The 25,465-nt window shown below is 65.2% G+C and overlaps 9 protein-coding genes across 9 annotated transcripts in view; 6 read left to right on the top strand and 3 right to left on the bottom strand.

Moving 5' to 3' along the window:
* Window positions 1–1,842: 1,842 nt before the first annotated feature.
* On the bottom strand, window positions 1,843–7,688 carry CHLNCDRAFT_20630 (hypothetical protein; the record flags this gene model as incomplete). The annotated part of the gene is made up of 20 exons (XM_005850146.1): window positions 1,843–2,247; window positions 2,377–2,641; window positions 2,730–2,857; window positions 3,006–3,012; window positions 3,073–3,296; window positions 3,670–3,813; window positions 3,971–4,156; window positions 4,224–4,285; window positions 4,348–4,436; window positions 4,577–4,728; window positions 4,864–4,986; window positions 5,279–5,461; window positions 5,601–5,699; window positions 5,841–6,109; window positions 6,243–6,321; window positions 6,433–6,489; window positions 6,667–6,747; window positions 6,881–7,077; window positions 7,252–7,423; window positions 7,578–7,688. Coding segments are annotated over 20 exons (3,033 nt in total), but the record flags the coding sequence as incomplete, so codon positions are not given.
* Window positions 7,689–8,813: 1,125 nt separating this feature from the next.
* Window positions 8,814–12,130, top strand: CHLNCDRAFT_142438 (hypothetical protein; the record flags this gene model as incomplete). The annotated part of the gene is made up of 8 exons (XM_005850403.1): window positions 8,814–8,891; window positions 9,051–9,366; window positions 9,540–9,994; window positions 10,223–10,369; window positions 10,555–10,698; window positions 10,894–11,325; window positions 11,450–11,851; window positions 11,975–12,130. The coding sequence occupies 8 exons, from the start codon at window positions 8,814–8,816 to the stop codon at window positions 12,128–12,130; spliced, it is 2,130 nt and encodes a 709-aa protein (XP_005850465.1).
* A 271-nt stretch (window positions 12,131–12,401) lies between these two features.
* CHLNCDRAFT_142437 (hypothetical protein) lies at window positions 12,402–12,727 on the bottom strand (the record flags this gene model as incomplete). Its single annotated transcript, XM_005850145.1, has 2 exons — window positions 12,402–12,500; window positions 12,668–12,727. 2 exons carry the CDS (start codon window positions 12,725–12,727, stop codon window positions 12,402–12,404), a joined length of 159 nt encoding a protein of 52 aa, XP_005850207.1.
* A 448-nt stretch (window positions 12,728–13,175) lies between these two features.
* CHLNCDRAFT_20462 (hypothetical protein) lies at window positions 13,176–15,612 on the top strand (the record flags this gene model as incomplete). The annotated part of the gene is made up of 10 exons (XM_005850402.1): window positions 13,176–13,298; window positions 13,382–13,490; window positions 13,580–13,641; window positions 13,774–13,989; window positions 14,127–14,205; window positions 14,389–14,451; window positions 14,554–14,648; window positions 14,776–14,889; window positions 15,055–15,159; window positions 15,289–15,612. 10 exons carry the CDS (start codon window positions 13,176–13,178, stop codon window positions 15,610–15,612), a joined length of 1,290 nt encoding a protein of 429 aa, XP_005850464.1.
* A 289-nt stretch (window positions 15,613–15,901) lies between these two features.
* CHLNCDRAFT_30204 (hypothetical protein) lies at window positions 15,902–19,169 on the top strand. Its single transcript, XM_005850401.1, has 7 exons — window positions 15,902–16,083; window positions 16,396–16,566; window positions 16,892–17,108; window positions 17,299–17,520; window positions 17,800–18,009; window positions 18,200–18,605; window positions 18,780–19,169. Exons 1-7 carry the CDS (start codon window positions 15,964–15,966, stop codon window positions 18,895–18,897), a joined length of 1,464 nt encoding a protein of 487 aa, XP_005850463.1. The 5' UTR covers window positions 15,902–15,963; the 3' UTR covers window positions 18,898–19,169.
* A 452-nt stretch (window positions 19,170–19,621) lies between these two features.
* On the bottom strand, window positions 19,622–20,097 carry CHLNCDRAFT_15282 (hypothetical protein; the record flags this gene model as incomplete). Its single annotated transcript, XM_005850144.1, has 2 exons — window positions 19,622–19,750; window positions 20,029–20,097. Coding segments are annotated over 2 exons (198 nt in total), but the record flags the coding sequence as incomplete, so codon positions are not given.
* Window positions 20,098–20,669: 572 nt separating this feature from the next.
* CHLNCDRAFT_142433 (hypothetical protein) lies at window positions 20,670–23,280 on the top strand (the record flags this gene model as incomplete). Its single annotated transcript, XM_005850400.1, has 7 exons — window positions 20,670–20,710; window positions 20,827–21,121; window positions 21,235–21,754; window positions 22,032–22,558; window positions 22,759–22,833; window positions 22,956–23,064; window positions 23,180–23,280. 7 exons carry the CDS (start codon window positions 20,670–20,672, stop codon window positions 23,278–23,280), a joined length of 1,668 nt encoding a protein of 555 aa, XP_005850462.1.
* A 117-nt stretch (window positions 23,281–23,397) lies between these two features.
* On the top strand, window positions 23,398–25,333 carry CHLNCDRAFT_142432 (hypothetical protein; the record flags this gene model as incomplete). Its single annotated transcript, XM_005850399.1, has 7 exons — window positions 23,398–23,496; window positions 23,641–23,907; window positions 24,037–24,063; window positions 24,217–24,330; window positions 24,490–24,787; window positions 24,896–25,062; window positions 25,199–25,333. The coding sequence occupies 7 exons, from the start codon at window positions 23,398–23,400 to the stop codon at window positions 25,331–25,333; spliced, it is 1,107 nt and encodes a 368-aa protein (XP_005850461.1).
* A 64-nt stretch (window positions 25,334–25,397) lies between these two features.
* Window positions 25,398–25,465, top strand: part of CHLNCDRAFT_142431 (hypothetical protein) — a gene marked incomplete at both ends in the record, with an annotated part of 3,380 nt that continues 3,312 nt past the window's right edge. Inside the window, one exon of the mRNA XM_005850398.1 lies at window positions 25,398–25,448. Within this exon, the coding sequence (XP_005850460.1) occupies window positions 25,398–25,448 (51 nt within the window). The remainder of the gene's footprint in view (window positions 25,449–25,465) is intronic.

Genomic DNA, 25,465 nt, shown 5'->3' with positions numbered 1-25,465 from the left:
GGTTGGTTGCGGGGGACACGTGCTAGCAAGCTAGCCATCTAGGGATGGGCAATGCAATGTCAAAATGGCAAAAATCTGGCAGGAGTCAACAACAGACCTGCTCAGTTTGCAGGGGGCGCACCGCCCAGTGGTGGCGAGCGGCGTCTACGGCCCCTCGGTAGTGCCGGTTCAGCTGCCGAAGAGCTGCAAGACTCCGGTTGGCTTGGTGGGTAGGCAAGACTTCAATGGTGTGGACCACATTTTGAAGAACATCAAGGGTGAGAGCGCCCCAGGAGCTCTCTACGGCGGCGGCGGTGGCGGCGACGCCCAGTGGTTGCGTGGGCTCCATAGCGGACCTCCTGCCCTACTCCGCCTGACACTGGTGCTCTCTCGGCGGAATTTGCGCTTGAAGGATGCAGAAGCAGAAGGGAGCCACTGTTTGGCTCTGCCTAGCGGTTTATTCTGATATCTGAGTGTATCTATGTCACGAAACACATGCGAGAGGAACCAGGCTGCTCCGAAACAATCCTCCACAGCACATGGGCGGCGCCAGCGAGGCGCCGAGTGGCGGTCCTGCAGTGTTTCTGAAAGCTGGCGAAATCGCCAAATGCTGGCGAAATCGGGCCAAAAAACGGCTCTGGCTGGCGATTGGCCGAAGGCCATCGCCAGCCAGGGCTGGCTAAATGAGGGCAGGCGGCGGGGCGACATCGCCAGCGCGTCGCCAGCCCCCATGACTGACATCGCCAATATTTTGAGGAGAAATGGCCAATTTTCCTCAGGAACTTCACTCCATAGTGTTAAACAAGCGCCAGCTTGCTGGGGGCTTCGCCCCCAGTCCCCCAAAAGGGAGGCAAGTGCCGACAAAGCAACAGCGGCGCCGCATGTGGCCGCTGCGCTGTGCCAGGCGCAAGGGTGGCTCCCCCGCATTTCGCCAATCCTCAATGTGCCATCGCCAGCTGATTGGCGAAATTTGGACGCGACAGCAGTCCTCATCGCCCGCCCATCGCCAAAGCTGCCACGAGGGCCAGAAACACTGCGGTCCTGTTCTTACACGTGTGAAAAAATAATGCGGGGCAGGAATTATATCTCACATTCATCGCTGCAGGGGGTACTGTGTGCCGCTGGCGCTGCGGGCGTGCGTGGCAAAGCGCACCATGGAGGACGGCCGCGCCCCCAGCGCATCCCACTCCTGCATGTTGCTGGGCCTGCCGTCGTGGCTCACCTCCAGCGCGCTAGGCGGGCTGCCCATGCTGCCCACGGTGTCCAGGCCCTCGCCATCCGCCTCCCTGCTCACCTGCTGCGAGGCGCCGCTGCCGTAGCGCGCACGCAGCGGCGGCACGTCGCTCGACGACAGCTCGTCGGCACCCCGCTCTAGGTCTGCCACAGCCTTGCTGCTGCTGCGCAGCCGCACAGTGCCCAGCTCGGCCAGGCGTTTGCGGGTGGGGGCGCTCATGTCCTCCATCAGCCCGTCCTTGCGCTCCTGCAGGCCACAGAAGAGCAGCAGCAAGCGAGAGGCTTGGGTGGGGAAAAGTGCAATGCTAAGCTGTATGGAGGCCCTGCCATGCCGCAGTGCTGTCACAGTGCGTCGACCGCCTGCCGCACCTTCTCCGACAGGATGTACGAGTCCTGCGGCTTGAAGGCCCAGTTGGCTGTGCGCTCCAGGAAGCGGGACCCAAAGGTGATCACGTAGCAGACCAGGATGACAAACCAGAAGGTGGCGCTTGCCAGCACCTCGTCAGACACGCCGATGTTGGAGGGGTCGTAGAAGCCCACCCACAGCTCTGCAGGACAAGTGGGGCAGGGCCAGGCGACGGGAGGACAAGCGGGGCAGGGGCAGTCGATGCGAGGCCAGAGAGCACACAATCAGAGAGCGTCACTGCGATCTGTACCATGGGCACAGCAGCGCAAGCAGCAGCAGGCGGCTGCTAGGCAAGCAGCTGTGTGCCTGCCCTCCCCTGCCACCGCACCTGCCAGCGGGAAGATGACGAGGTAGGGGTAGACGAGTGCGTAGGAGAGCAGGGTGAGCACCCCAAACAGCCAGGTCCAGTAGCGCGCCACCAGCGCCACCTCCAGCGTCACCGCGCCCAGCAGCGCCACAAAGGCCACCTTGCCCAGGGAGTAGACGTCGGTGATGTTGTGGCGCCCGCTGGTGGCCAGGGAGTAGTAGGGGATGAAGAAGCAGACGGCGCCGTGCACCATGCCCATCAGCACACCCGTCTTCCAGAAGGTCAGCGTGGTCAGTGAGCGAGAGTGGCGCTTGTTGTACAGCTGCAGGCAGGGTGGGGAGTGGGAGGGGTTGAGGGAGGGTGGCAGGCGGCAGCAGGGCGGGATCGGGTGCTGGAGGGCCCAAAGCCATGGCAGGCAGCAAGCGATGCAGCCAGGCAACCCGCTGCCCACCTGCGGGTAGCGCACAAGGGCCTTGAGGTTTTTCACGGGCCGGTCCAGGATGGAGAAGAAGAGGATGGGGAGAGAGGTGAAGACGACATTGAAGACGGCAGCGGTGATGGAGTCCACCAGGGCCTGCCCCGAGAAGCCGGCGTAGAACTGGTAGTAGAAGAGCACGAAGGCAAAGGTGATGTTCTTGTAGAAGGAGTACTTGATGAGGCGGGCCAGGCGGTAGTAGGACAGGTTGCCATGCACCAGCAGCAGCGGGACCAGGAACCTGCGGGCAGCACCAGGGGAGCAGTGTTGTGGGGCGTGGTTTGATGTCCGCTTTCCTGGCTGACTGGTCACCACTCCACCTTGCCCACCTGAACTGGGCGATGGCGTAGTCTGAGTTGTTCACCGCCTGGCGCCCCTCCTTGCCCATGATGCCGATGCCCACATCTGCCGTCTGCAGCATGGCCACGTCGTTAGCGCCGTCGCCGATGGACAGCATCTTGCCCTGCAGCGCAGAAGCACAAGCCGGGTGTGGGAGAAGGCAGGGAGCAAATCAGGGCCTACATGCAGAGCAATGGTGGCTGCCTGCCTGCGCCAGCTGGTCCTCCTCCCCCTCTTGCTCAGCCCAGACCCCCGCGAAAGCTCACCTGCAGCCTGCGGCGGTGCATGGCGTACCAGCGGCGCAGCCCGCGTGTGCTCCCCGCCGCCTTCCACATCTCGTACTTGGTCATCATGCGCACGATGGCGGCCTTCTGTGATGGCGAGGAGCGGCTCACCACCACGCCGCTGCAGTGCGCTGACAGCACCGCCAGCTTGTGCCGCATCGCGTCGTCGGCCAGCACAAAGTTGAGAGTGGGGCCATCCACTGCCAGCTCAGCCTTCTGCCACTCAGAATGGATGGTAGCGACAGCCTCCACAGGATTGTCCATGGACGGCAGCTGCAGGCGGGGGAGAGGCCAGCCCACAATGAGCTGGGCAGCCGAAACGAGCTGCTTCTGACCGCTGGAAGCCAGGCTTAAAACAGTGGGGGGCAGCAGCATGGCTCATCTCCACACCTCTGCCCCGGTGTCGTGCTCGTACAGGGCGGCCACGCGGCGCAGGAAGGAATCAAGCAGCTCGTCGGCATCCGTGGCAGCGGCTGCATACAGGGGAAGCCAGGGGGCGTCAACGACAGCGTGCGCGCGGCAGACATGTGAAGCGCGGATGCAGGACCGCCCCCTGTTTGCCCACGGATGGCTGCCCAGGTCCCAGGCGTGCAGGCCAGTGCCTGCCCCCCAAAAAGCGCCACTCACTGGTGGCCTTCTCGTCCACATTGAGCATCATGACGTCGTCTGGGTTGGACACCAGGCGGCAGGACACCGCGATGTTCACCGCCGTCTCCTGCTTGTCCCCCGTGATCATCCACACGCGGATGCTGGCGTCCAGCAGCGTCTGGATGGCGGCAGGCACGCCTTCCTGCATGGCAGGTCAGGCAGACAGCCGACGGTTACGGTAAGCTGGTGAGTGGCGTCAGCAGCCTCTGTATGGCTATAGACAGGGGTCAGAAACCCGCTGCACGATACTGCCGCTGCAAGCTGCAGGTGGCTGTACCCAGGCATAGCCGCCGCCCCACCTGCAGCTTATCCTCGATGGCAGTCACGCCAATCAGTTCCAGGCCCTCCTCAATCTCCTTGCCCAGCTTCTCCAGTTTCTCGTCACGCTGCGAGAAGCTGGCAGCCGCCTCCTGGTACTCGCGGTCCCAGGCCTGGTACTGCTCCTTGGGGATGATCTTGGTGCCCAGCACCAGCGTGCGCAGGCCCTGCAGGCGCACACCGAGCACACTGGGTCACGCTGGGCAGGCGGCACAAAGCGCTGGCTGGGCAAACATCACGGCAGGGTAGGGAGTCTGGATGCATGGCAGCCAGCAGCGCTTGCAGCAGCGTGCCTGCTTGGCAAAGTAGTGCAGGTTGGCATTGGTGTTGTCCATCAGGTCGGCGGGAGTGTCGCCACGAATCTTCTTCATCACCTTGGCATCAGAGCCCTTGCAGTAGAGGCGGATGGTGCCGTCGGGGGCGCGTGCAACCACGCTCATGCAGCCCCTGCGCGAGAGGCAAGGGGGACATGCAGGCAGGAGCTGGGTGAGCGGGACGGCACACAACTGCCGGCAACCTGCTGGTCACACCACCATTGCCATCGGCACCATCCGCATTGAAATGCTGCCTCCTGCGCCGTGCCGCACCTGTCTGAGCTGTACTCCATCACGTTGAGCACCTCGTACGCCACCAATTCCCCCAGCATGTCCAGCTTCACGCCCGACTGGGTGCGCTCCTTAAACTCAAAACCCATCTGCCTCGCAGCATCCACCAGCGCCACCTCGTCGGGAGAGGGGCCCTGAAAACAGCGGACAGTGAAGGCTGGGGCAAGTTGAGACTGTGCAGCAGAGGCCAGCGCTGCTTTGGGCGACCACAACGCGCACGTGCGGTGCCGGCATGCCTGCCCGCGTGGCTGCCCATGTGTTGCGCTCACCTGGTACAAGTCGAGGCCACCCAGTGGGTTCTTCTCCAGGATGAGAGATTGGCAGAGGCAGATGTTGGTCCAGAAGTCGATCAGGTGGTGGCCCAGCGCGGTGCTGCCCTCATCCCAGTCGTGCTTCTGGCCTGCTGCAGCACATGGGTGGAAGGAAGCGCCCCCATCAGCATCCAGCTCCCGTCAGCACACACCCAGCAGTCGCAGCATCTGCACAGGGCTGCAGAGAAACCAAGAAGCGCGCACCTGGAGGCGAGCTGGTCGCGTACTCCTCACCAGCCCCCTCCTCGCCGCCTGCCTCCAGCCCCAGCGAGCCTGCGGACTCGAGGTTGGGGAAGCTGGTGGGGTGCGCCATGATGTCGCCGCGGCTGCCGCCCGCCGTGATGAGGCCACTCCAGGAGGAGGAGCGCTGCACCCTGGCGGCCGCCTTGTACAGGCGGTGGTCAAAGAGACGCAGGCCGCGCAGGCCCGTCTTGTCCATGTGCTCCTCCAGGCGCAGGTCGGCACTGCCATAGGCCACGCCCTTGACCGCGATCTGGCGCAGCTGCATCTCATTGGACGTCAGAGTGCCTGTTTTGTCGCTGAAAATGTATTCGACCTGCACGGCGCAGCAGCATGGAGGGTACAGTACTTTGGTGTGTGTGATGCTGCGGTGTTTGGTGACAGGGCACACGCTGGCTGATTGACCCCCCTGCTGCTGGCCCTGGCCCCCCACATATCCAGCCTGCCCCACGAACCTTGCCCAGGTCCTCGTTAAGTTTGGAGTTGCGGCAGCGCACCCAAGCCTTGGTCTTGGAATCGCGCATGTCACGGTCAAAGTTGATGAAGCCTAAGCCCTGCGATAGGCGGGGGCAGCTCAGGAAATGTTTGCACCTCGCCTCCAGTAGCCATCACAGCCCTCCAGCGCCCTCCCCGCACAGGTAACTCCTTTGGCAGGTCTGGCAGGTGAGCCAGGATGCGCCCCACCATGCCCTCACCTGCACAAACTTGACGATCTCCAGCGTGACAAAGAGGGAGATGGGGACGAGGTAGGAGAGCAGGATCCAGAAGGTGAGGAAGGTAAGGCAGATCTGGGCGCCCGCGTTCTGCCAGTTGCCTTCCACGTACGTCTCCAGGACAAGGTAGTATCGCTTCTTGCCGGCCTGTTGGATCCACACATAGTTGGCAATGGCGCAGAACAGGCACATGGCCAGCTGCATGGCGATGACTAGCGCGATCTGAAGGTTGAGGAAGAGGTCAAAGGAGCCTGCAGGGGAGGCGCAGTGCGCACAGCGGGGGTGGTGGGAGGCAAGGACGGGCATGCAAGGACGACAATGGCCAGCAGAGTGCATGAAAGATTAACGCAGGTTCGTGAAAGCGGCAGTGGGGATACGACTCACCAACTTTGAGCGGCGTCTTGGCGGCGTTCATTTGGATGCGCGTCTCCTTGCCGGTGTAGATTACCATGCCAGCAATGTACTGCAGCCACACACGCACAGGAGAGGTGCTAGGACAGCTGTTCACTGCGCCTAGCTCCCACACAGCAGAGGCCGGCTACATGCCCCCTCTGCGTCATGGATGCAGAGTCACCTCGGTGTTCCTCAGCATGCAGCCACGCAGCAGCATCTCGTTCATGGTCACCGGGATCTCCACGGAGTTGCTGGGCCCGTCTGCATGGGATACGTAGGGCCAGCAAGCAGCAGCAGCCATGATCAGCATCCTGCCTGGGAGGCTGAGAGGAAAGTGAGGCTACCACACACCTGTGCCATTCGTTCCCGCGCTCGCCCCAGGACTGAGCGGCATGTCGCGGAAGCGTTCGTCCACCAGCTGCGCCTTGCCCCTGAACTTGTGCAGGTTCTTGTTGGCCTCCTCTGCAGTCAGGTTCAGCTGCAGCGCCATCACATCCTTCACCTCCGGAACCTGCAGGGGGTGGACAGTAGGCGGGCACACTGAGCAGGAAGGCAAGCAGACACGCGCCTGCATCCATGGCAGCACCAGCATCAAAGCTGCCTACTTGGGCCTCCGCCCGCCCACCCACCGGCAGGCCCTTGAGGTCCAGTGGCTTCTTGATTTTCAGGTTGGTCTCGCCATCCAGGTTGGTGGTCTTGATAAAGCACACGTTCTCGGGGAGCGAAGAGTAAAGGCACATGAGGTCGGCAGGGAACAGCTCGTTGTCCCTGACCACAATCACATCACCGACCCGCACATCCGTCCATGGGATGTCCTTGACATCGCCTGCAGGTGCACAAGCAAATGCGCTGCCAAACAGGTTAGGGATGAACCTTCAGGTGGGTGCTCCCGCACTGGCAAGCCGATCGCAGCTGTTCAACGCTGGCATGTGGGTGCTGGACCAGCGCGGCCAGCAGAAGGCACAGCTGCAGCAGGCGATTTCCAGCAGCGGGCACGCACCGTCTGGGCTGAGCCTGTGGGTGATGCTGGTGTTCATGCGTTTGTCCTCCTGGTGCCGTTTCACGTCCTCCCAGATAGATGTCACCCCCGCAACTGCCAGCACAAACACCAGCGCGGCGGTGGAGCCATAGCCGCTAAAAGGCGAGATGACGCTCCACCACGACAGGCCCGCCTGTGACAGGGAACAGAAGAGTTGGGTAAGGCCAGGGTGGCATGCCTGTTTCCGCAGCAACACCAGGCAGCAAGGCTGGGCGGGCAACCCTGTTCTGCTGCTCCTGTTCTGCTTCCTTGCATTGCCCGCCCGCTTCAATGTCAGGATAGCACACCTGGAGCAGGAAGTAGAGGTAGGCCACGCGGGAGAACATCTCAAACAGAAAGATGGGCAGGAAGGTGATGACATTGTACTTAGATGTGACCACGCGGTTGGACACAAACTCCTGGCCCGCCGCCTTCTGCGCAGCCGGGTCGATATAGACAATGCGCGTCTTCTCCACATGCTCCACGCCGGTTGCCCCCAAATCGCTCTCCTGCGGGTGCAACAGCGGGATGCCTTCAGGTAGCTGCGCATGGCACAGGTGCCTGTGCTGCCAAACTAGCCCGCCTGCGAGAAGCTTAAAGTATAGCTAGCACACCGTACCTTGGACCCTGTCCTGTCCCCCTCCTTCAGTGATTTGGTGGTTGCGTACTTCGCGTCCCCAGCAGCTCGCGACAGAGGGTTGACACTGACGCGGCCGCCAGTGCGCGGCGTGCGCGTCAGCCCCACCCATGAAGCGGCTTCCCGGATCATGGCGCCAGGGCTGCATCCGGTGAGTGCAGCAGGAAGATGCAGAGCAAATGGGTGCTGGACAGCGGAGAGTGAGGGCGACATAGCGAGCAGCTCAGCTTTATTGACGGGTTGCACAACCGATGGTGGCGAGTGGCCGAGGCAGCACCCAACGCCTCGCCTCACTCCCCGCACCTGTACTTGCGGGACGCAGAGGAAGCAGAACCATGGGCCGACGGCTCATCGTGTTGCACCCCAAATTGCAGCGCCTCCTCCTCTGGCACCTGCGCGGCAGTGGAAGCGGGGTCAGAGTGGGCGGCGCTCGCCAGCTGCGGCAGGTCAGGCAGCCGCTACATGTCGCGCCGGCCAGGCTGTATGTCACCCCGCCAATTGCTATTCACTTTGCTGCCCGTGGGCAGCAAACAGAGCCACTGCTGGAAACAGACCGCCAGCCGGTGCCGCAAGTTTGGGCTGGGCGCACCTCGACCTTCAACGTCTTCTTCTTGGGCAGCTCCGAAGGGGTGGGAGCCATGGCGTCTGGCCAGCGATCACCTTCTCACCATTTGGTTGACTGAGAAAGCTGGCGTTAGCGCTGCTCGATGGTCCTAAAACACTCGCTGATCGCTTGGCTGCGCCCTGATCACTGGAGGGGGGTGAGGTGATCCGCAGCTCCGCCTGTGCGCTGTACAGTGTACCGGCGTGTGCCGGCTTCGCGAGCAATCGACGCTCCTTCTTACTCTTCTTCGTAAATCCACACATCAGGTGCAGCAGGCAAAGGGCGACTGTGGCAGGCGCCGACATGGCGCCAGCGGCCTCCACACTCCCGCAGAAACGCAAGTCCGACGCGGATGGGACGCCAGATGACAGTGTAGTGCAGGTGGGGACCCAGAAGCTCGCGGCGCGGGTTCATGGGCTGCAGACCAGGCTGCGCGGGCGGGCGGGCGGCGCTTCCTCCGCCTCGCCGCCTACTAACCCAAGTCGCCTCCACCCTGCCCCGCCCCTGACGCCTCTCCCGCATCCACTCTTCTCTGCGCAGATTCTGCCGCTGGGCGCGGGGCAGGAGGTGGGGCGCTCCTGCATCATCGTGCGCTATTGCGGCAAGACGGTGATGCTGGACTGCGGAGTGCACCCCGGCTTCTTCGGGATCGCCTCGCTGCCCTTCTTTGACGAGGTGGACCTGTCCGAGGTGGACGCCATGCTGGTCACACACTTCCACCTGGACCACTGCGCTGCGGTGCCCTACGTCACCGGCCACACCAGCTTCCGGGGCCGCGTGCTCATGACGCACCCCACCAAGGCCATCGTGCACACGCTGCTCAAGGACTTTGTCAAAGTCAGCAAGGGAGGCTCAGGTGAGAGAGGGTGGGGTGCGGGCGGGGTCTCTGATGCGTGGGTTACATCATCGGTGCCGGCAGCCGGGCTGGTTGCACGGGTAGCGCCATCATCAGCCCTGCCCTCAATGCATCCCGCTCCTTGCCCAGCCACCTTCCACCTTCCCCTCTCCCCGCCCCTTCTCCTGCCGCAGGCGAGGGCCTGTACAGCGAGCGCGACCTGGACGCCGCCATGGAGCGCACCGAGGTCATCGACTTCCACCAGACTGTGGACCTGGATGGCATCCGCGTCACCGCGTACCGAGCGGGGCACGTGCTGGGCGCCGCCATGTTCATGGTGGAGGTTGGCGGCATGCGGCTGCTGTACACGGGCGACTACTCGCGCATCCCTGACCGCCACATGCCCGCCGCCGACCTGCCCGCCCAGCGCCCGCACATTGTGGTGGTGGAGAGCACGTATGGCGTGTCGCGCCACCTGCCGCGCGAGGAGCGCGAGCAGCGCTTTGTGCAGCGCATACACACCGCGGTGGCACGCGGAGGGCGCGTGCTGCTGCCGGTCGTGGCGCTGGGGCGGGCCCAGGAGCTGCTGCTCATCCTGGAGGAGTACTGGGAGCGGCACCCGGAGCTGCATGGGGTGCCCATCTACCAGGTGTGTGTTCCGGGGGATGGGCTGGGTGGTTCTCATGGGGGTGGGAACCGGGGGGCTCTGGTGGCTGGGCCGGACACGGTGAGCCCTTGTTTGGTCTTGGCCTGAGTGCAGCATTGCAGGCCACGGTGCTTGCTGGGCTCCCGCTGCCCTCTACCCATCCACCAGGGCCTATGTATCCCTTCCTGTTGCCAACACCCCCCGCCACGCCCTCCACCCCCACCCCCGCAGGCTAGCGGTCTGGCGCGTCGCGCCATCAGCGTGTACAAGGCGTACATCGAGATGATGAACGAGGACATCAAGCGCGCCTTCACCGTGGCCAACCCCTTTGAGTTCAAGCACATCTCCCACCTCAAGTCAGCGGCGCACTTTGATGATGTGGGCCCCTGCGTGGTCATGGCCACACCCTCCATGCTGCAGGCAAGGCTGGGGTGGGGTGGAGGAGGGGTTGAGATAGGGGGAGCCAGGCCGGCAGGAAGGCAGGCAGGCACAGACCAGCAGATCAGGGCAGCACACCGAGTCCATCTGCTGTGTTCCCCCTCGCCCTCTCCTGTCCCTTGCAGAGCGGCATGTCCCGGGAGCTCTTTGAGGCATGGTGCGAGGACGCTCGCAACTGTGTGGTGATTGCCGACTTTGCGGTACAGGGCACGCTGGCTCGCGACATTCTGGGCAACCCGTCAGAAGTGATGACGCGCAATGGAGTCAAGGTGGGTGGTGCTGCAGCGCCTTGTGGCAGGGCTGGGCGGATTGGGACCTGCCACCGACGCCGCTGCTGCATGCCAGCCTCCAGCCCAGTAGCCCAACTGTAGCCTGGCAGCTGCCATCTGCTTGCCTCCTTGTGTCCATGCATTGGCCTCGCCTGCACCACCTCCCTGCCTGACCCCTGCCCCCCTGCCCTGCAGGTGCCTCTGCGCATGCAAGTGGATGCTATCTCCTTCTCCGCTCATGCCGACTTCCCTCAGACCAGCGAGTTCCTGGATGCGCTGCAGCCGCCGCACGTGGTGCTGGTGCATGGCGAGGCCACAGAGATGGGGCGGCTGAAGAAGGCGCTGGAGCAGCACGCGGCGGCACTCAACATCCCACGCGCCCTCTACATGCCTAAGGTCACGCAGCCGGTGCTGATTGAGCACCGCACGGAGCGCACGGCCAAGGCGGTGGGGCGGCTGGGAGAGAAGGCGCCAGCGCAGGGCGCGGCGGTGCGCGGCCTGCTGGTGCAGTCTCGCGGCGGCGCACGCACGCTCATGCACCACGATGACCTGCCCCGCTTCACCAAGCTGCACCCAGGGCGCGTGGTGCAGCGGCAGGCTATGCCCCTGCACCGCCCCTTCTCAGAGGTGCGCTCGTGTCGGACTGGGGCTCCAGGTTGTGGTGGCCAGCTGCATATGCCAGTCACCAGTCTGGCTGTGAGGCTATCTTGCTGGCCCTTCTGCCTGCCTGACATGGCTCCTACCCCTGCAGGTGCGGCTGGCGCTAGAGATGATGTTTGAAGGCACGCAGGGTGCGGGAGACCTGGGGCGCGTGGATGCTGCTGGAGGGTCACCGACCAAGGGCGGCCAGATTCTGCGCATCGGCGACGCAGTCACGCTGACCTACCAGCCAGTCGAGGCGGCCAGCGGCGCCAGCAGCGGCCACGCAATCTTGGAGTGGTGCGGTGGCAGCGATGCCGACATGGTGGCGGATGCTGTGGTAGCTGTGGTGCTGCAGGCGGCGGGCCAGCCGCCCGGCCTGCCCGCTATCGAGGTGCAGCGGCACCAGGCGCTCAAGGCTGGGGACCTGGAGGCGGTGGCCGCCGCCGAGTTGGGCATCATCACAGCCCTGCTGAACGCGCAGTTTGGGCCGGCGCGGTTGGATGCAGATCAGGTGGGTGGGTGTAGTGCGCAGGCAGCGGGGGGTGGCACCAGCGGGCCCTGGACGCTAGCCATGCGTGACCGCTGATGTTGGCAAGGGCAGAACCATCCTTGCTGCCGCCAAAAACAACTGCAGGGCCTGGTGTTTGTGGAGGTGAATGGGCAGCACGTGGTGATCAACCCCAAGAGCGGCAAGGTGCAGTGCGCAGACGCAGAGCTGCGGGGGCGCGTGGAGCGGGCGCTGGAGCGCATGCACATGGCGCTGCAGCCCTGCGACGTCAGCGACATCTAGACAGCCCTTTCACCTCACTGTCACAACTCTTGATGCTGTTGCTCTCCTAGTGCTGCTGCTTCTCCTCCTGCTGCTCTGCTCTGCCGCCAACCCATTGTTCTTTTCTTTTTTTTCACTTTCCGTGATGCCAATGCCTGTCAATTGTTACAACGAATTCAACCAAAGGGTGGCTGCATCCTCTGTCAACTGCTGTAAGGTTGCAGCAAAAAACACACGGAGTTGTAGCGGGGAAGAGACAGCAACAAAAGCAAACAGGAGCTGGGTGACCAGATTACATCGGCCCCAGGAGCTGGCCCCATGACGGACGCGGCTCGGTGTACAGCATGCCTACAGCGATGATCGCCGGAATGTAGCCCCAGTGCAGTGCGGTCTGTAGGCCGGGAGAAGCGAGCGGCAGGGTGAGCGGCGGCGGGAGGTGCTGCCGAGCTCAGGGGGCGCCTACACGCTGCTGCCCAGGCCGCCATCGCTCCCCACAAGCTCTTGGGGACAGCGGTCTGCCTGGCACAGTATGCGCACGCAGCATCAGCGGCTTCTCACCTTGGCATACGGCTGCACCTTCTCCCATGCCGCCTGCAACTTCTCGGGCACGGATGGCATCCTGCCTTCCCCTGAGTTGCAGATGGCACAAGCAAGAAGAGGGGATGCAGAAGGCCAGGAGCCAATCCCAATACTTGCACAACAACAATGCTCGGATGAATAGGACAGCAACGCCTTCGCCAGAGAGAGCATGGGTTTATTAGTCCCCTTGTCCTGCTTGTCCTGCAGCGCGGGCGCACCTCGCAGCAACTACAAAGTCACTCGGCATCCACAAAAGAGCAGAAAATAACAGCAGCGGGCGGGGGCCATCGCCTCGCTCAAACGCCTGTCCTGAGGAGCGTTTTCAACTGGCTGGGAGTGTTCGACTGGCAGCTGGACACTTATGCAATCCCGGATCGGCCGAGGGCACTAGGCCTGCGACTGAGGGCACTAGGCTCGGGTGGTTGTCGCCGCCAACGCCGCCGCCAACCCCGCCGCCGCAGCTGCGCTTGCCGGATAGAGAGCAGCCATGTCGCTAGGGTATGCGTCTAAGCTGTCGTATCGCGAGGACCTGGGCGGCCAACTGGGTGCCCCTGAGCTGTTTGACAGCCCAGAGGAGGTGGAGGCCAAGGCAGAGCGGATGGCAGAGCTGGTGAGCCGGTGGTTCCTTTCTCGTGTCCACCCTGGCCACCCGCGTACTTCATGCCTTGCTGACCATTGGCTGGCTTGATGCAGGTACGCGGTGCCCGCCGCATCATCGCTTTCACGGGGGCCGGTATCAGCACAGCATGTGGCATCCCAGATTTTCGGGGGCCAGAAGGCATCTGGACACTGCAGCGTGCAGGTGGGTTTTTTTCTCTTGCCCATGGGGGGAGCAGGCTGCTGCTGAGCCAACCCACTGCAACCGCCTGCCTTGTGCTACCACCGCTGCAGGCCAGCCGCTGCCTCGCCCGAAGGTCTCCTTCACGCACGCCAAGCCGAGCCTAACGCACCAGGTGCGGGTGCTGGGTGCTGCTGCACAGCCCCTCTTGACTCTGGAGACAGCATAGTTTCCAACTGCCAGCCTAGTGCAGCTTCCTCAGCATGCCGGCGCTCCCACCTGTGCGCTGGGTGCCTTGCCCCTGCAGGTGCTGGCGGCGCTCATGCTGACCGGCAAGCTGGACTACCTGGTGAGCCAGAACGTGGATGGCCTGCACCTGCGCAGCGGCATCCCGCGCGCCTGCCTGGCGGAGCTGCACGGCAACTGCTTTGCCGAGCGCTGCCACGCGTGCGGCACCGAGTATGTGCGCGACTTTGAGGTGGAGACGGTGGGGTTCAAGCGCACGGGGCGCAAATGCAGCCAGGTGTGTGCGAGGTGGGGGAGGGGGGAGGCGCCGGCCGCAGACGGCAGCCTGCGCCGCAGACGGCGGTGGCAGGATGGATTTGTTGTGCGGAGCTTGCGCCTCTCTAATGTTTGTTTCACTCTTTGCGCCCGGTTCAGCCGGGGTGCAGTGCATCTCTGCGGGACCAGATCCTGGACTGGGAGGATGCGCTGCCAGAGGATGAGCTGGAGCTGTCGGGTGGGGCATGCATGTGGCCACGGGTTGTTTGCCACCTGCTGCTATTCGGGGCGGTGCGGCAGACAGCAGCTGGTCCTTAGCATCGCCACAGCTGTGCAAGACTGTGCAGATGCACGCACCAGCATGGCCTGCACGCCGCTGGTTTGTTGCCACCGCACTTTACTGGGATCGCCCCACTTGCAGAGGACCATGCAAAGGAGGCAGACCTGGCAATTTGCCTGGGCACCAGCCTGCAGATCACGCCCGGTGGGTGCGGGCACATGCTGCTTGAGGGCACCCAAACAATGCATGGTTGATGTCCGCCAGCACATGCCCAGGGATGCTCCCCTCCCCTTGCCGTGCTCACAGCCTGCAACCTGCCGCTGAAGGCGACGCGCACGTACAAGGGCGGCGAGAAGCAGGAGCCGGGCCAGCTGGTCATTGTCAACCTGCAGCGCACGCAGGTGAGGCGGGAGATGAACGGCCCTGGCGGCATGTTGGACTGTTTTCTGAGCTCTTGGGCTGCCCTGGCCTGCACACCCACAACCCACACTCCCCCCCACTTATCCCCACCCACAGCATGACAACAAGGCAGTCAAGTCGGGGGGCCTGGTGTGCCATGCACGCTGCGATGAGGTCATGCGCCTGCTGGCGCGCAAGCTGCAGCTGGCGGTGCCGCCATACGTGCGGCGTGATGCCGTGGTGGTGGGCCACCAGCAGCACAGCAGCAGCGTGAGCTCGGAGCTGGCGGAGCTGGGCCTTGCAGCGGATGCGAGCAGCGGATCCTTGCGAGCCCAGCAGGCAGCAGCGGGAACAGCAGCAGCGGCAGCAGATGGCGTTGGAGGCACAGCTAGCAGCAGCGAAGATGAGGGGAGAGGCGGCAGCGTGTCGATGCCCTTTTCACTGTTTGTGCAGAGCAGCCACGGGCCCAAGTGCCCCATGCCCATGGTGCAGGCTGTGGACATCTCGTTCGAGGTGGGATTGAGGGAGCAGCAGACGGGACCCCGTTGCTATTGTTGTTCGCTGGCAGAGCTGCAATGTATTGCCACGCCCGTGAATGGAATGGAGCAAACGGCTGCTTCTCCCCGCCACGCCGCGCTGCAGGACCCCGATCTGCGGCCCGCCTCGCTCAAGGCGCCACCCTTTTCCGTGCGCCGCACTGCAAGGCGCGAGGGGCCCCTGCGCGCCCGCATCACCCTGCACCTGCACGATGCTGCGGATGAGGACAAGCGCACCGTGGATCTTACCTACACTGCAGACCTGCTGGCCGGCCTGCCGGCGCGGGCCAGCCGCCGCGAGGAGCGCCACGAGTTTGTGTCGCAGGTGGCGCGATATGACGACGGCGGCGAGCAGGAGGCGGAGGCGGCGGCAGGGGCAGCGGCAAAAGCATCCTCGCCGCAGCAGCAGATGAAGAAGCAACGCTTATAGTAGTTTACACATTAATCCACATTTCAATTTTGTTTTTCTGCCTCGGTTCTGCCTCGGATAACCACAACTCAGCCGTGGCCACAGCTGTTTGACGCCATGTTTGACGCCAGCGCCAAAGCAGGACTGCTCCTGCTGCCCCGTCGTTTCAATTCCTGATCACCATAACGCACTCTGGCAAACTTTGATTGGCAAGGAGACCCCCGCAAGTCCCGATCCAAGTCCAGCACGAGTCCATCTGGCACTCTACTTTTGATCAAGTCCAACCGGCGGCCTGTCTGCAAAGGATTGTCACCTGACTATTGTGTTCAGCCTGTCTAGTGTTTCAGCCTTGGTCACCGCCTGCCACCGGCCATGCAGATGCAGCGCCAGGCCCTCCGCACCCCCGGCGGCGTCGCTGGGCGGTGCCCCGCGCGGGTGTCGTGCGTGGCAGCGCCCCCCACACCCTCCAGGACCCCAGCCAGCACTGGCGCGGTGAGCGGTGCATGCTGGCAGCGTGGTTTTGGCGCGCGCCTAGGCTGCCACGGCGCCTGCAAGCTGCCAAAATTGCTAGCAGCAGGCCACGCCGCTGCGAGTAGGCGCCGCCCGAGGGGCGCCGCTGCCTGCCGCCAGTGTGCCCGCCGCCGCTGCACCCACTCCTGATGGCGGGTGGCCGCCTGAGTCGAGGCAGGATTACCCGGCTGTGGGTGGTGCAATAGGTGGTGCTGGTGATTGGGCTCACAGCGTCTTCCCACCGGCCTGTCACCCCAATTCGGCGGACTCCGCTCCCGGCTGCTCCCCCTGCAGGTGAAGCGCGCCATGACCATGACCGAGAAGATCCTGGCCAAGCACTCTGACAAGGCGTCTGTGACGCCTGGCGACAATGTGTGGACCAAGGTGGATAAACTGATGACGCACGACGTGTGCGGGCCCGGCACCTTTGGCATCTTCCAGCAGGAGTTTGGAGACGCGGCAGAGGTGCGGGGGCTTGGCCGGGCCGGGGCCGGGGAGGCACTGTGGTGCTGGCAGGGACCTCACGCAGGGGTGCAGGTGGGAGGATGGGCGGGCTGCAGCTGGGGCCGCCTGCAGCCCGTGCAGGGAGCAGCAGCAGCGGTGGTGGCGCAGGTACCTGGCCCCCTGTCCCGTCTGGTTGCGTCTTCTTCCTGCCACCGCGCCCTGCCATTCCCGCCCCTCAAAACCAATCCAAACCGAGCCAGCCGCCAGCCGCCGCCAGGCTTCCGTGCCTGCTGCCCGCCGAGAGCGCCCTGCCCTGCAACACGCGTGCACGCCGCCACCCCCGCAGGTGTGGGACCCCGAGCGCGTGGTCATCATCCCGGACCACTACATCTTCACCGCCGACCCGCGCGCCAACCGCAACGTGGACATCCTGCGCGACGTGGCGCAGCGCTACGGCATCAAGTACTTTTACGACATCAAGGACCGGGGCGACTTCCGGGCCAACCCCGACTACAAGGGAGTGTGCCACGTGGCGCTGGCGCAGGAGGGCCACTGCAAGCCCGGTGCGTGCCGGCCTGGCGTGGCAGGGCCAGCTTTGGGCCGGCAAGGCCAGCGAGGGCCTGGGCAGAGGCACCGCCTGGCATCGTCCGTGTGCAGGGCAGGCTGCGCTGGTGAAGGGAGCGGCGCTGTGGCTGGGCATTGCCGGCGGTTTGACACACGCCTCCCCCGCCCCTGCTGCCCGGCCACTTGCAGGCGAGGTGCTGTTTGGCACCGACTCCCACACCTGCAATGCCGGCGCCTTTGGCCAGTTTGCCACGGGGGTGGGCAACACCGACGCCGGCTTCATCCTGGGCACCGGCAAGCTGCTGATCAAGGTGCCGCCCACCATGCGCTTTGCGCTGGATGGCCAGATGCCGCCCTGGCTGCTGGCCAAGGACCTCATCCTGCACATCATCGGGGAGATCAGCGTGGCGGGTGAGGGGGTGCGTGTGGTGTGCGTGGGGGTGGTGGGGAGCGAGGCATGGAGGTGTCCAAGGAGGCTGTGAGTGTGCGTGCATGTGTGTGTGTGTGGGTGGAGGGTGAGGGGGCAGAGGGGCAGGCTGGGGCTGGGGCCGCGTGCTGGCACGGCAGCACAGGAGCCGTGCAGCGGCAGGCCGCCTCGGCTGCCTGGGTCGCCACCCATCCGCTGCCGCCCTCGCCCACGCCCCCTCACCTGCTGCCCCCGCCCGGCCCCCGCCGGCGCGCCCCCTGCAGGCGCCACGTACCGCTCCATGGAGTTTGTGGGCGATGCGGTGAGCCAGATGAACATGGAGGAGCGCATGACGGTGTGCAACATGGTGGTGGAGGCGGGCGGCAAGAACGGCGTGTGCCCCGCCGACCAGACCACCTTTGATTACGTGGAGTCGCGCACCAGCGAGCCCTACGAGGCCGTCTACTCTGACGACACCGCCTCCTACTTTGCGGGTGCGTGCGGGGGTGGGGGCTGGGCTGGGTGGCTGGGCTGGCGGGTTGGGCTGTGGAGGGAGGGGTGCCGTTTGGTGGCGCTGGAGCCGGGATGGGCAGGCAGGTGGGGGGCACGCAACAGGCGCCGGAGCTCGTCCTGAGCGCTGTCGGCCCCACCCCGCCCTGCCCCGCGTGCCTCGCCCCCATGCAGACTACCGGTTTGATGTGAGCAAGCTGGAGCCGGTGGTGGCGGCGCCGCACAGCCCCGACAACCGCAAGCTGGCTCGGGAGTGCCGCGACGTCAGGGTTGACCGCGTCTACATCGGCTCCTGCACCGGCGGCAAGACCGAGGACTTCATGGCTGCCGCCAAGCTGCTGCACGGCGCGGGGGGCGAGGTCAAGGTGCCCACCTACCTGGTGCCCGCCACGCAAAAGGTGTGGGGGGACGTGTACACGCTGCCCGTGCCCGGCTGCGACGGCAAGACGGCGGCGCAGATCTTCGAGGCCGCCGGCTGCGTGACGCCCGCGGCGCCCAGCTGCGCGGCCTGCCTGGGCGGCCCTCGCGACACCTTTGCGCGCATGAACGAGCCGGAGGTGTGCGTGTCCACCACCAACCGGTGAGCCGCCCGCCGCGCCCGCTGCCGCCTGGACGCGCCGACCCCCTGCCTGGGGATGGGGCAGTGGGGCAGGCAGTGGCGCTGCCGCGTGCCTGGCTCTGGCCCACACCACGCCTGCCTGCCAACCTCTTCTGCACGCCCACCGCGCCCCGCCGCCCCTCCCGCTGCCCGCAGCAACTTCCCCGGCCGCATGGGCCACAAGGAGGGCCAGATCTACCTGGCCTCGCCCTACACCGCAGCCGCCTCCGCCCTCGCCGGCCACGTCGCAGACCCCCGGGACTTCATGGCCTGAGCCTTGGCCTGACCGCGTGGCTGGCTGGCTGGGGGGCATGGGAAGCCCCGCTGCTCTGCAGCTCCGCGGGGCGGAGGCCCCCAGACCAGCTGCGTGAACCACTGCCCCGCACTTCCGTGCCGGGCAGCCTTGCTCAGGCAGCCGCTGCCATTTGCAGCCCTGCACCCTGGGACTTTAATATTCGCTTGTTGCCACTCACAGCAGCTTGTTGGCTCTCTCACAGACTAACAAAGAATTCAGTGAAACCACATCAGATGTAATTAGGACCTGTCCGCTATGGTATCAGACTGGCAGTGGGGGCGCGAAACAAGCATGGTACAGGGTGTCGAAAGTGGGGGACGCGCAATCGACTGCAGCAGACTCGGGTGCCTCAGAAGCTGTTCCATTCGTCAGCCCGCCCCGTGCCGCCCACGTCGACTCCCAGCGGAATGCTGATGGCCCGGGCGTTGCCGCCCCCGGTGTAGCCTGGCCCACGCTTGTTTGCTGTGGTAATGCCCGCGCGCACCGTGTCTTGCACCGACCTGCACAGCGCAAAGAGCGGCAGCTTTAACAAGTGTTGGACAGCGGGAAGGCAGGACGGCGGGCCTGCTGGCTGCCAAGCTGTCTGCACGACTTGCAGGCTGCGCGGTGGCCCAGCAAGGGAGTCAACAATGCCCCCGGCAATGCACGCTGGGCACCAGATCCCGGCTTCCGACGGTGGCAGCGGAAAAAGCAAAAACACGCACCAAAGGTTCAAGTACTCTGCAACGGCATCCAGCTGCAGCTGATACTCCTGTTCGGTGAGAGGGAAGCTTTGCTGCTCAAGGTACCGCCACATCACCTGCACGGACGGGGAAGCAGGCAGGACTCGACACTGACAAAGGCGGAAAAAGGGAAACGGAAAATGTGATGCCTGCGCTCGCTGCAGCACGATGGGGCAGGGAGCCGGCAGATACATGTGGCACCAATCAAAACCAGTGGAACGCACATGGAGGTACATCCGCTGGCCGCGCCGCTGCACGTCAACATGCCAAGAAGAGCTTTAATATACATTGTCTTTCACACTAGTGCACGGGGCCATGCAGGCGGCACAGTTTTGCTGACCTCTACAAGGCAAGCGCATGCGAACGTTGCCACGACAAAATTTCTTACTTGAAGTCTAACATCGTAGTTTCGCCCCCATTTGTCAAAGACAAGGTCGCGCAGCTCGGTGCCCGAAATCTGTTGTGGCCCGGCTAGCATGCGGTTGAGCCGCTCTAGGTCGGCCTGGCCTGCAGCAAAACGGTCGGATACGACATTTCGGGGCAGATAACAAACCAGATCTCGAGGCACATCTTGATGGGGATGCGCACCTGCTTCGTCATCGGCACTGCTGGCTGCAGAGCGAGTGACGAGTCGGCGCCGCCGGTGGCGGGGCAGCGCCAGGCCACCAGGCCGCCAGGCTGCTGTGGCCACTGCACGCGCTGCTGCTGCTGCTGCTGCCATGAGCGGTGCATGGGCGCCGCCTGGCTGGCTGCAGCAGCAGCGCGCGCTGTGCTTGAGGCTTGTCGTGGTGGGTGCGGGATGGCGCCAGGGGCGCTCCAGAGCTTGTGCTCACCCAATTGAATAGCTGGCCGAATGGGGGGCCGCTGGTGGACGCTGAGAGGGTGTCAAAACGCGCCCTGCCTTGCTGGCATGGAGGTGGTGCACGGCGCGTTGGCTGACGCCCATCGATATCCAATGGCGATATGATGGGCGTGTAGGTGGCAGGCGAGGAGGTGGCGACTGCCATAGGCAGTGTACAAAGAGATCGAATGGTGGCCCAGGAGCCAGTGGTGCTTGAGGGGTTGCACAGGTAGGGAGACGGGAGCGGACCCTCGCCTGAAAATGCCCTGGGCAAGCGCAGCTATCGCCGCTGGTGACCTTTTGGTTGCTGCCGCCTGCCGCCGGCGCTCCCCCACCTGCCTGCAGGCGCGGTGGCAGCTTCGGGGTGTCCCCCAAGGCCGACAGCCTGCAACTTTGCTTTCAGCCCAAGGAGCTGCAGCTAGTGGACCGCTGCTCCTGCAATTCACTCTTCTCCAAACACTTGGGCCGTCGCGGCAGCGTGCCGGCTGCACTCGCCGCGCTGCACGCTGGCGGCGCTGTGGAGTGCAGCGTGCATGCGGTGCAGCTGTCAGGGGGTGAGGAGGGCGATGGGGAGCTGCTGCAGGCGCTGCTGGGCGTCCAGCTTCTGGAGCCGTTTTATGCAGTGGAGCCTGAGACAGAGGTGAGAGGGATGCGAGCTGGGGTCGGCAACAACGCAGGCACCACGCATGTTTGTGTCTGGCCCGCTGTGAGTCGTCTCTCCCGACACGGCATGTCACATGCGTCGCTGTGCAGGAGGCGGTGCACGTGGCCGTGCTGGTGCAGCACTGGGCACAGCTGGCCGCCGCCACGGGCTGCGGCGCCAATGCCAGCGACGGCTCCCCGTTTGCCGCCGAGCTGCGTAAGGGCTGGTGGCAGCAGCAGCAGCAGCAGCAGGATGCAGCGCCAGTGGCAGAGCCCGGTAGCAACCTTCGCGACCGTGTGTTTGACATGGTGCTTCCCACCGACTGGCAGCTGGAGGCGGCGGACCCTCCCTCCCTTTCTTGCACACTGTTCAGGTACCAGCGCCGCTGCCTGTCTTGGCTGATGTGGCGCGAGTCGCTGCGCAGCATGCCCAGCAGCCCAGGCAGCGAGGGGCAGGCAGCAGAGGACGGGCAGGCAGGGGGGGCGGCGGCAGCGGCGTTGGCAGCAGCGCAAGCGGCACGGCAGGCCGGCGCCGACCCCGGCAGCGCCAAGGCGGTCCTGCCCGCCAGCAGCCTGCTGTGGCAGCCCATGGAGCTGCCGTCTGGCGGGCACGTGTTCTGGGACCCCATGGGTGGCTGCGTGCGGCGGGAGCCTGGGATGCCGCCCGAGCCTGCCTGCCCGGGTGGTCTGCTAACAGAAGAAATGGGACTCGGTGCGCTTGCGCCTGCTGGGCAGGGCGCAGTGGAACGCCAAACAGCTGAGCTGGGGCAACATTGTGGTGGGGCCAGGGCGTGCAGCTGCAGATGCCCTCGGGCCGAGTCGGGCGCTCTGTCCTTGCACCGAGCCTGGCACAGCATGCCTCCCCATGCCCACCCTCCCCGTGCCTGCGCCCTGAGCGCGCCTTGCAGGCAAGACGGTCGAGATGCTGGCGCTCATCCTGGCCCGTCCGCCGCCACCCAACTGGCTGCAACGCCCAGGCATCCTGCCGCAGCCAGCCAGCAGCCCCCAGGAGCAGCCAGCGGGCAGCGGCGGCGAGCCAGATGGGCTGGCAGCCGAGGGAGCCGCGCCCGCGAGCCCCACAGCCGCCGCCTCGGGGAGCAGCAGCAACGGGGGCAGCCCCCGCGGCGGCACCCTTGTCGTCTGCCCGCCTGCGCTGCTGCAGCAGTGGCAGTCTGAGCTGTCCAACCACGGCCACGGTGCCCTGGCCGTGGAGATCTACGACGGGCTGCGGGGCCTGCAGGGGGCGCTGCAGAAGGAGGGCGGCGGCGCCAAGCGGCAGAAGCCGGCGCAGCGGGAGATGGAGCTGTATGCGCGGCTGCTGGCGGGGGAGACGATAGAGGCCGTGTACGACATTGGCGCAGAGGTGGAGGCCGCGCTGCGCCGCCTGCGCCAGGCCGACGTGGTGCTGACCAGCTTCGATGTGCTGCGTGCCGAGGTGAGGGAGGCGGGCCGGGCCGGGCTGCTGCGACCTGCGGGGCTGCTGCGACCTGCGGGGCTGCTGCGACCTGCGGGGCTGCTGCGACCTGCGGGGCTGCTGAGGGTGGAGGTGCAGGAAGCAGGGCACCAGTGCACGGATAGCAGGGGGCATTCTACCACGCTGGCCTGATGCCGCTGCCCTCCCCTGCCGGCTGGCAGGTTTACTTTGTGCCCAGCTCTCGCAGCCTTCGGAAAAAGAAGAAGTACCAGGTCCCGCACTGCCCGCTGCTCCAGGTGAGGGGGCTGGCTGTGGGAGGCAAACGGCTGGCATGAGGTTCAACGCCGGGTGGCGCTGAACCTATTGCACAGGTGGCGAATCGGTTGTCCAAACCGACCCAGCCTCGCAATTGCTGCAGGTCCGCTGGTGGCGCCTGGTAGTGGACGAGGCGCAGATGGTCGGGCCGCTGTCTGCCGCCGGCACCATGTGTGAGCGCATGAACGCTGTCCACCGGTGGTGCGTGACAGGTGGGCGACGGGTGGCTAGGAGGGGCTTGGGAAACGCCACCACGCTGCTGCCCTGCCCCGAGTGTGCAACAACCCACTGGCACAGCTTGCCCTCCCTGCGCCTCTGCGCATGCAGGCACACCCATGGGCGGCCACCGCAGCAACGAACTTGCAGACATCTGCGCCCTGCTGCAGACGCTGAAGCACCAGCCGTTTTCAGGCGAGGGGCGGCAGTGAAGGGGGGGTGCAACCGTGCTAAGAGCGAGCTCCCTGCCCCGCCGTGCGCTGCTTGCCACACATGTGTTGCCTGCCGCTGCAGACGCACTGGCGTGGCGGCGCCTGGTCACGGAGCCCATGGCAGAGGGCGGTGCGGCAGCGGCCCAGGCCTGGCGCCTGCTTGGGGCGGTGCTTAAGCCGCTGATGTGGCGCAACACCAAGGGCGTGGTCGCGCAGGTGTGTGGCTGGTGTTGGGCTGTTTTTACAGAGCCTCGTGGAGCCTTGCGACACCTGTCTGTTGGCAGAGCCTGTGGGAATGGAAGGCGGTGGCTTCTGCTGGCCTGCGTCCAACTGCGCTGCCTGCCTCGGGACTGCGCGCAGGAGTTCCACCTGCCCGCCCGCTCCCTCAAGCCCACGTGGCTGCACTTCCAGCCAGGCGAGCGCGCCTTTTACGAGCAGGTGGTGGAGCAGACGCGCAAGGCACGGGAGGAGCTGCTCAGCTTCCGGCGCGGCCTGCAGCAGCCTGCGAGCGGCGACGAGGAGGAGCCCACCAGCCCCGCCGCCGCCCGCACGCGCCAGCGGCAGCAGGCCAAGCAGAGCGAGCGGCTGCAGCTTGCGGCGGTCGACAACCTGACGCAGGCGAGTGCCGTGTGGTGTCAGCAATGCGATGTGTCGCACCCTGTGCGTCGAGGATCTTGGCCAGGGTGCTGTCAGGCGAGGCACCCTTGGCCTTCCATTGATGAGCCGCACTTTGTGTTGCGCGTCTGCTGCCTGCAGCTGCGACTGGCCTGTATCCACCCACAGGTGGGGGGTAGGTGGTGGGCAGGTGTGGAAGGCCAGGGAGACAGTCCGGCCATTAGCCGCGGCCAGGAAAGGGGGAATGTACCGGCTGTTCATCCACCGGGTCTGTTCATCCACCGAGTCGCTGCTGCCTGCATACTTTCTTTTCCCTTGCAGCTGACCAAGAGCTGGCGCGCCATGGCAGCGGAGGGCCAGCTGGGGGTGGGCGCCACGCTGTCCATGGAAGAGATCATGCAGAGGCTGGTGGAAACCGCCCAGTACGACCTGCAGGTGCTGCGGGGGCGGGCGGCGCCTTCTCCAGGGCAATGTGGCGGCACCAGCGCAGGGCCAGCAGGGAAGGGATCTGTGATCTGCCAGTCCTGGGCTGCCAAGGCCCTGCTCTCCTTCTTCTACCTGTCCCCTGCCCATCCCTGCTGCTCACCCGTATAGGAGGCGGAGCGGTCGCTGTGTGCGCACCTCAACACGCTGGCCATGCGACTGCTTGCCAAGGCGGAGGAGGCTGGCGGCGTCAGCCAGGCCAGGGGCGGTGCAGGACTGCCCAGCAGCCAGGCCAGGCAAGATGAGGCGGTGGCGCAGGATGAGGACGAGGAGCCTGCCAGCCCGCGGCCAGCCAAGCGTGCCCGCAAGAGCAGGGGCGGCGTGGAGGCGCTGAGCAGGGAGGAGCTGCTGGGCAGGGCGCTGCTGCTGCTGGAGCAGTCGTTTCGGGTGGCCGAAAAGGGCATTGCAGGTGGGCGGGTGGGGGCAGGCACGGCAGTTGTGCTTGCTGCAACGGGGGCAGCTCTCCACCAAGCGAGGGCAGGCTGTGAGCGCATGCCCACTGCTCCCTCCCCTGCAGCCATTGACGTGGACATGGAGGCACTGGAAGGCATGCCAGACATTGCGGCGGCCAGCACAAACACCGTCAACGCCTGGAAGCGGCTCCAGATAAACACCGCCAGCCAGCTGGGCAAGCTGCATGCCGCCGCAGGGCGGGAGGAGCAGGCGCGCAAGATGGATGCCGATGTGCAGGCAAGCAAGCGGCCTGGATGCATTGCGTGCTTTGTCGGCCAATGCCTCCTACTGTGCATCGGGAGCTGCTCTGCCTTGCATGCCCACACGCACACGAGCATCCACCCTCCCACGCGCCGCCGCTGTGCAGGACAAGGTGTCCTACCTGCGCAGCCAGGCGCAGATGGAGCTGACGTCGGCGCAGCAGCGCCTGGAGCAGGTGCACGCGCAGGCGGATGCGGCCCGCCAGGCCTTCCACCTGCACCTGGAGGCGGCCGCAGAGTAAGTTGGGCGCCACCGTGGCCGCTTTGGTCAACGCAGCAGTGCTGCCGGAGGGGCTGCTTGCATGGATGGAGCCACTTCCTGCCGGCGCCACGGTCCCCAAGTCTGCCAACTCAGGTGTGCTCCGTGCCCCTCG

Source organism: Chlorella variabilis (assembly GCF_000147415.1).
Source record: "Chlorella variabilis unplaced genomic scaffold CHLNCscaffold_4, whole genome shotgun sequence".
Taxonomy (NCBI): domain Eukaryota; kingdom Viridiplantae; phylum Chlorophyta; class Trebouxiophyceae; order Chlorellales; family Chlorellaceae; genus Chlorella; species Chlorella variabilis.
Note: the sequence above shows the minus strand (reverse complement) of the source record. Positions and strands in the feature narration are given on the sequence as shown.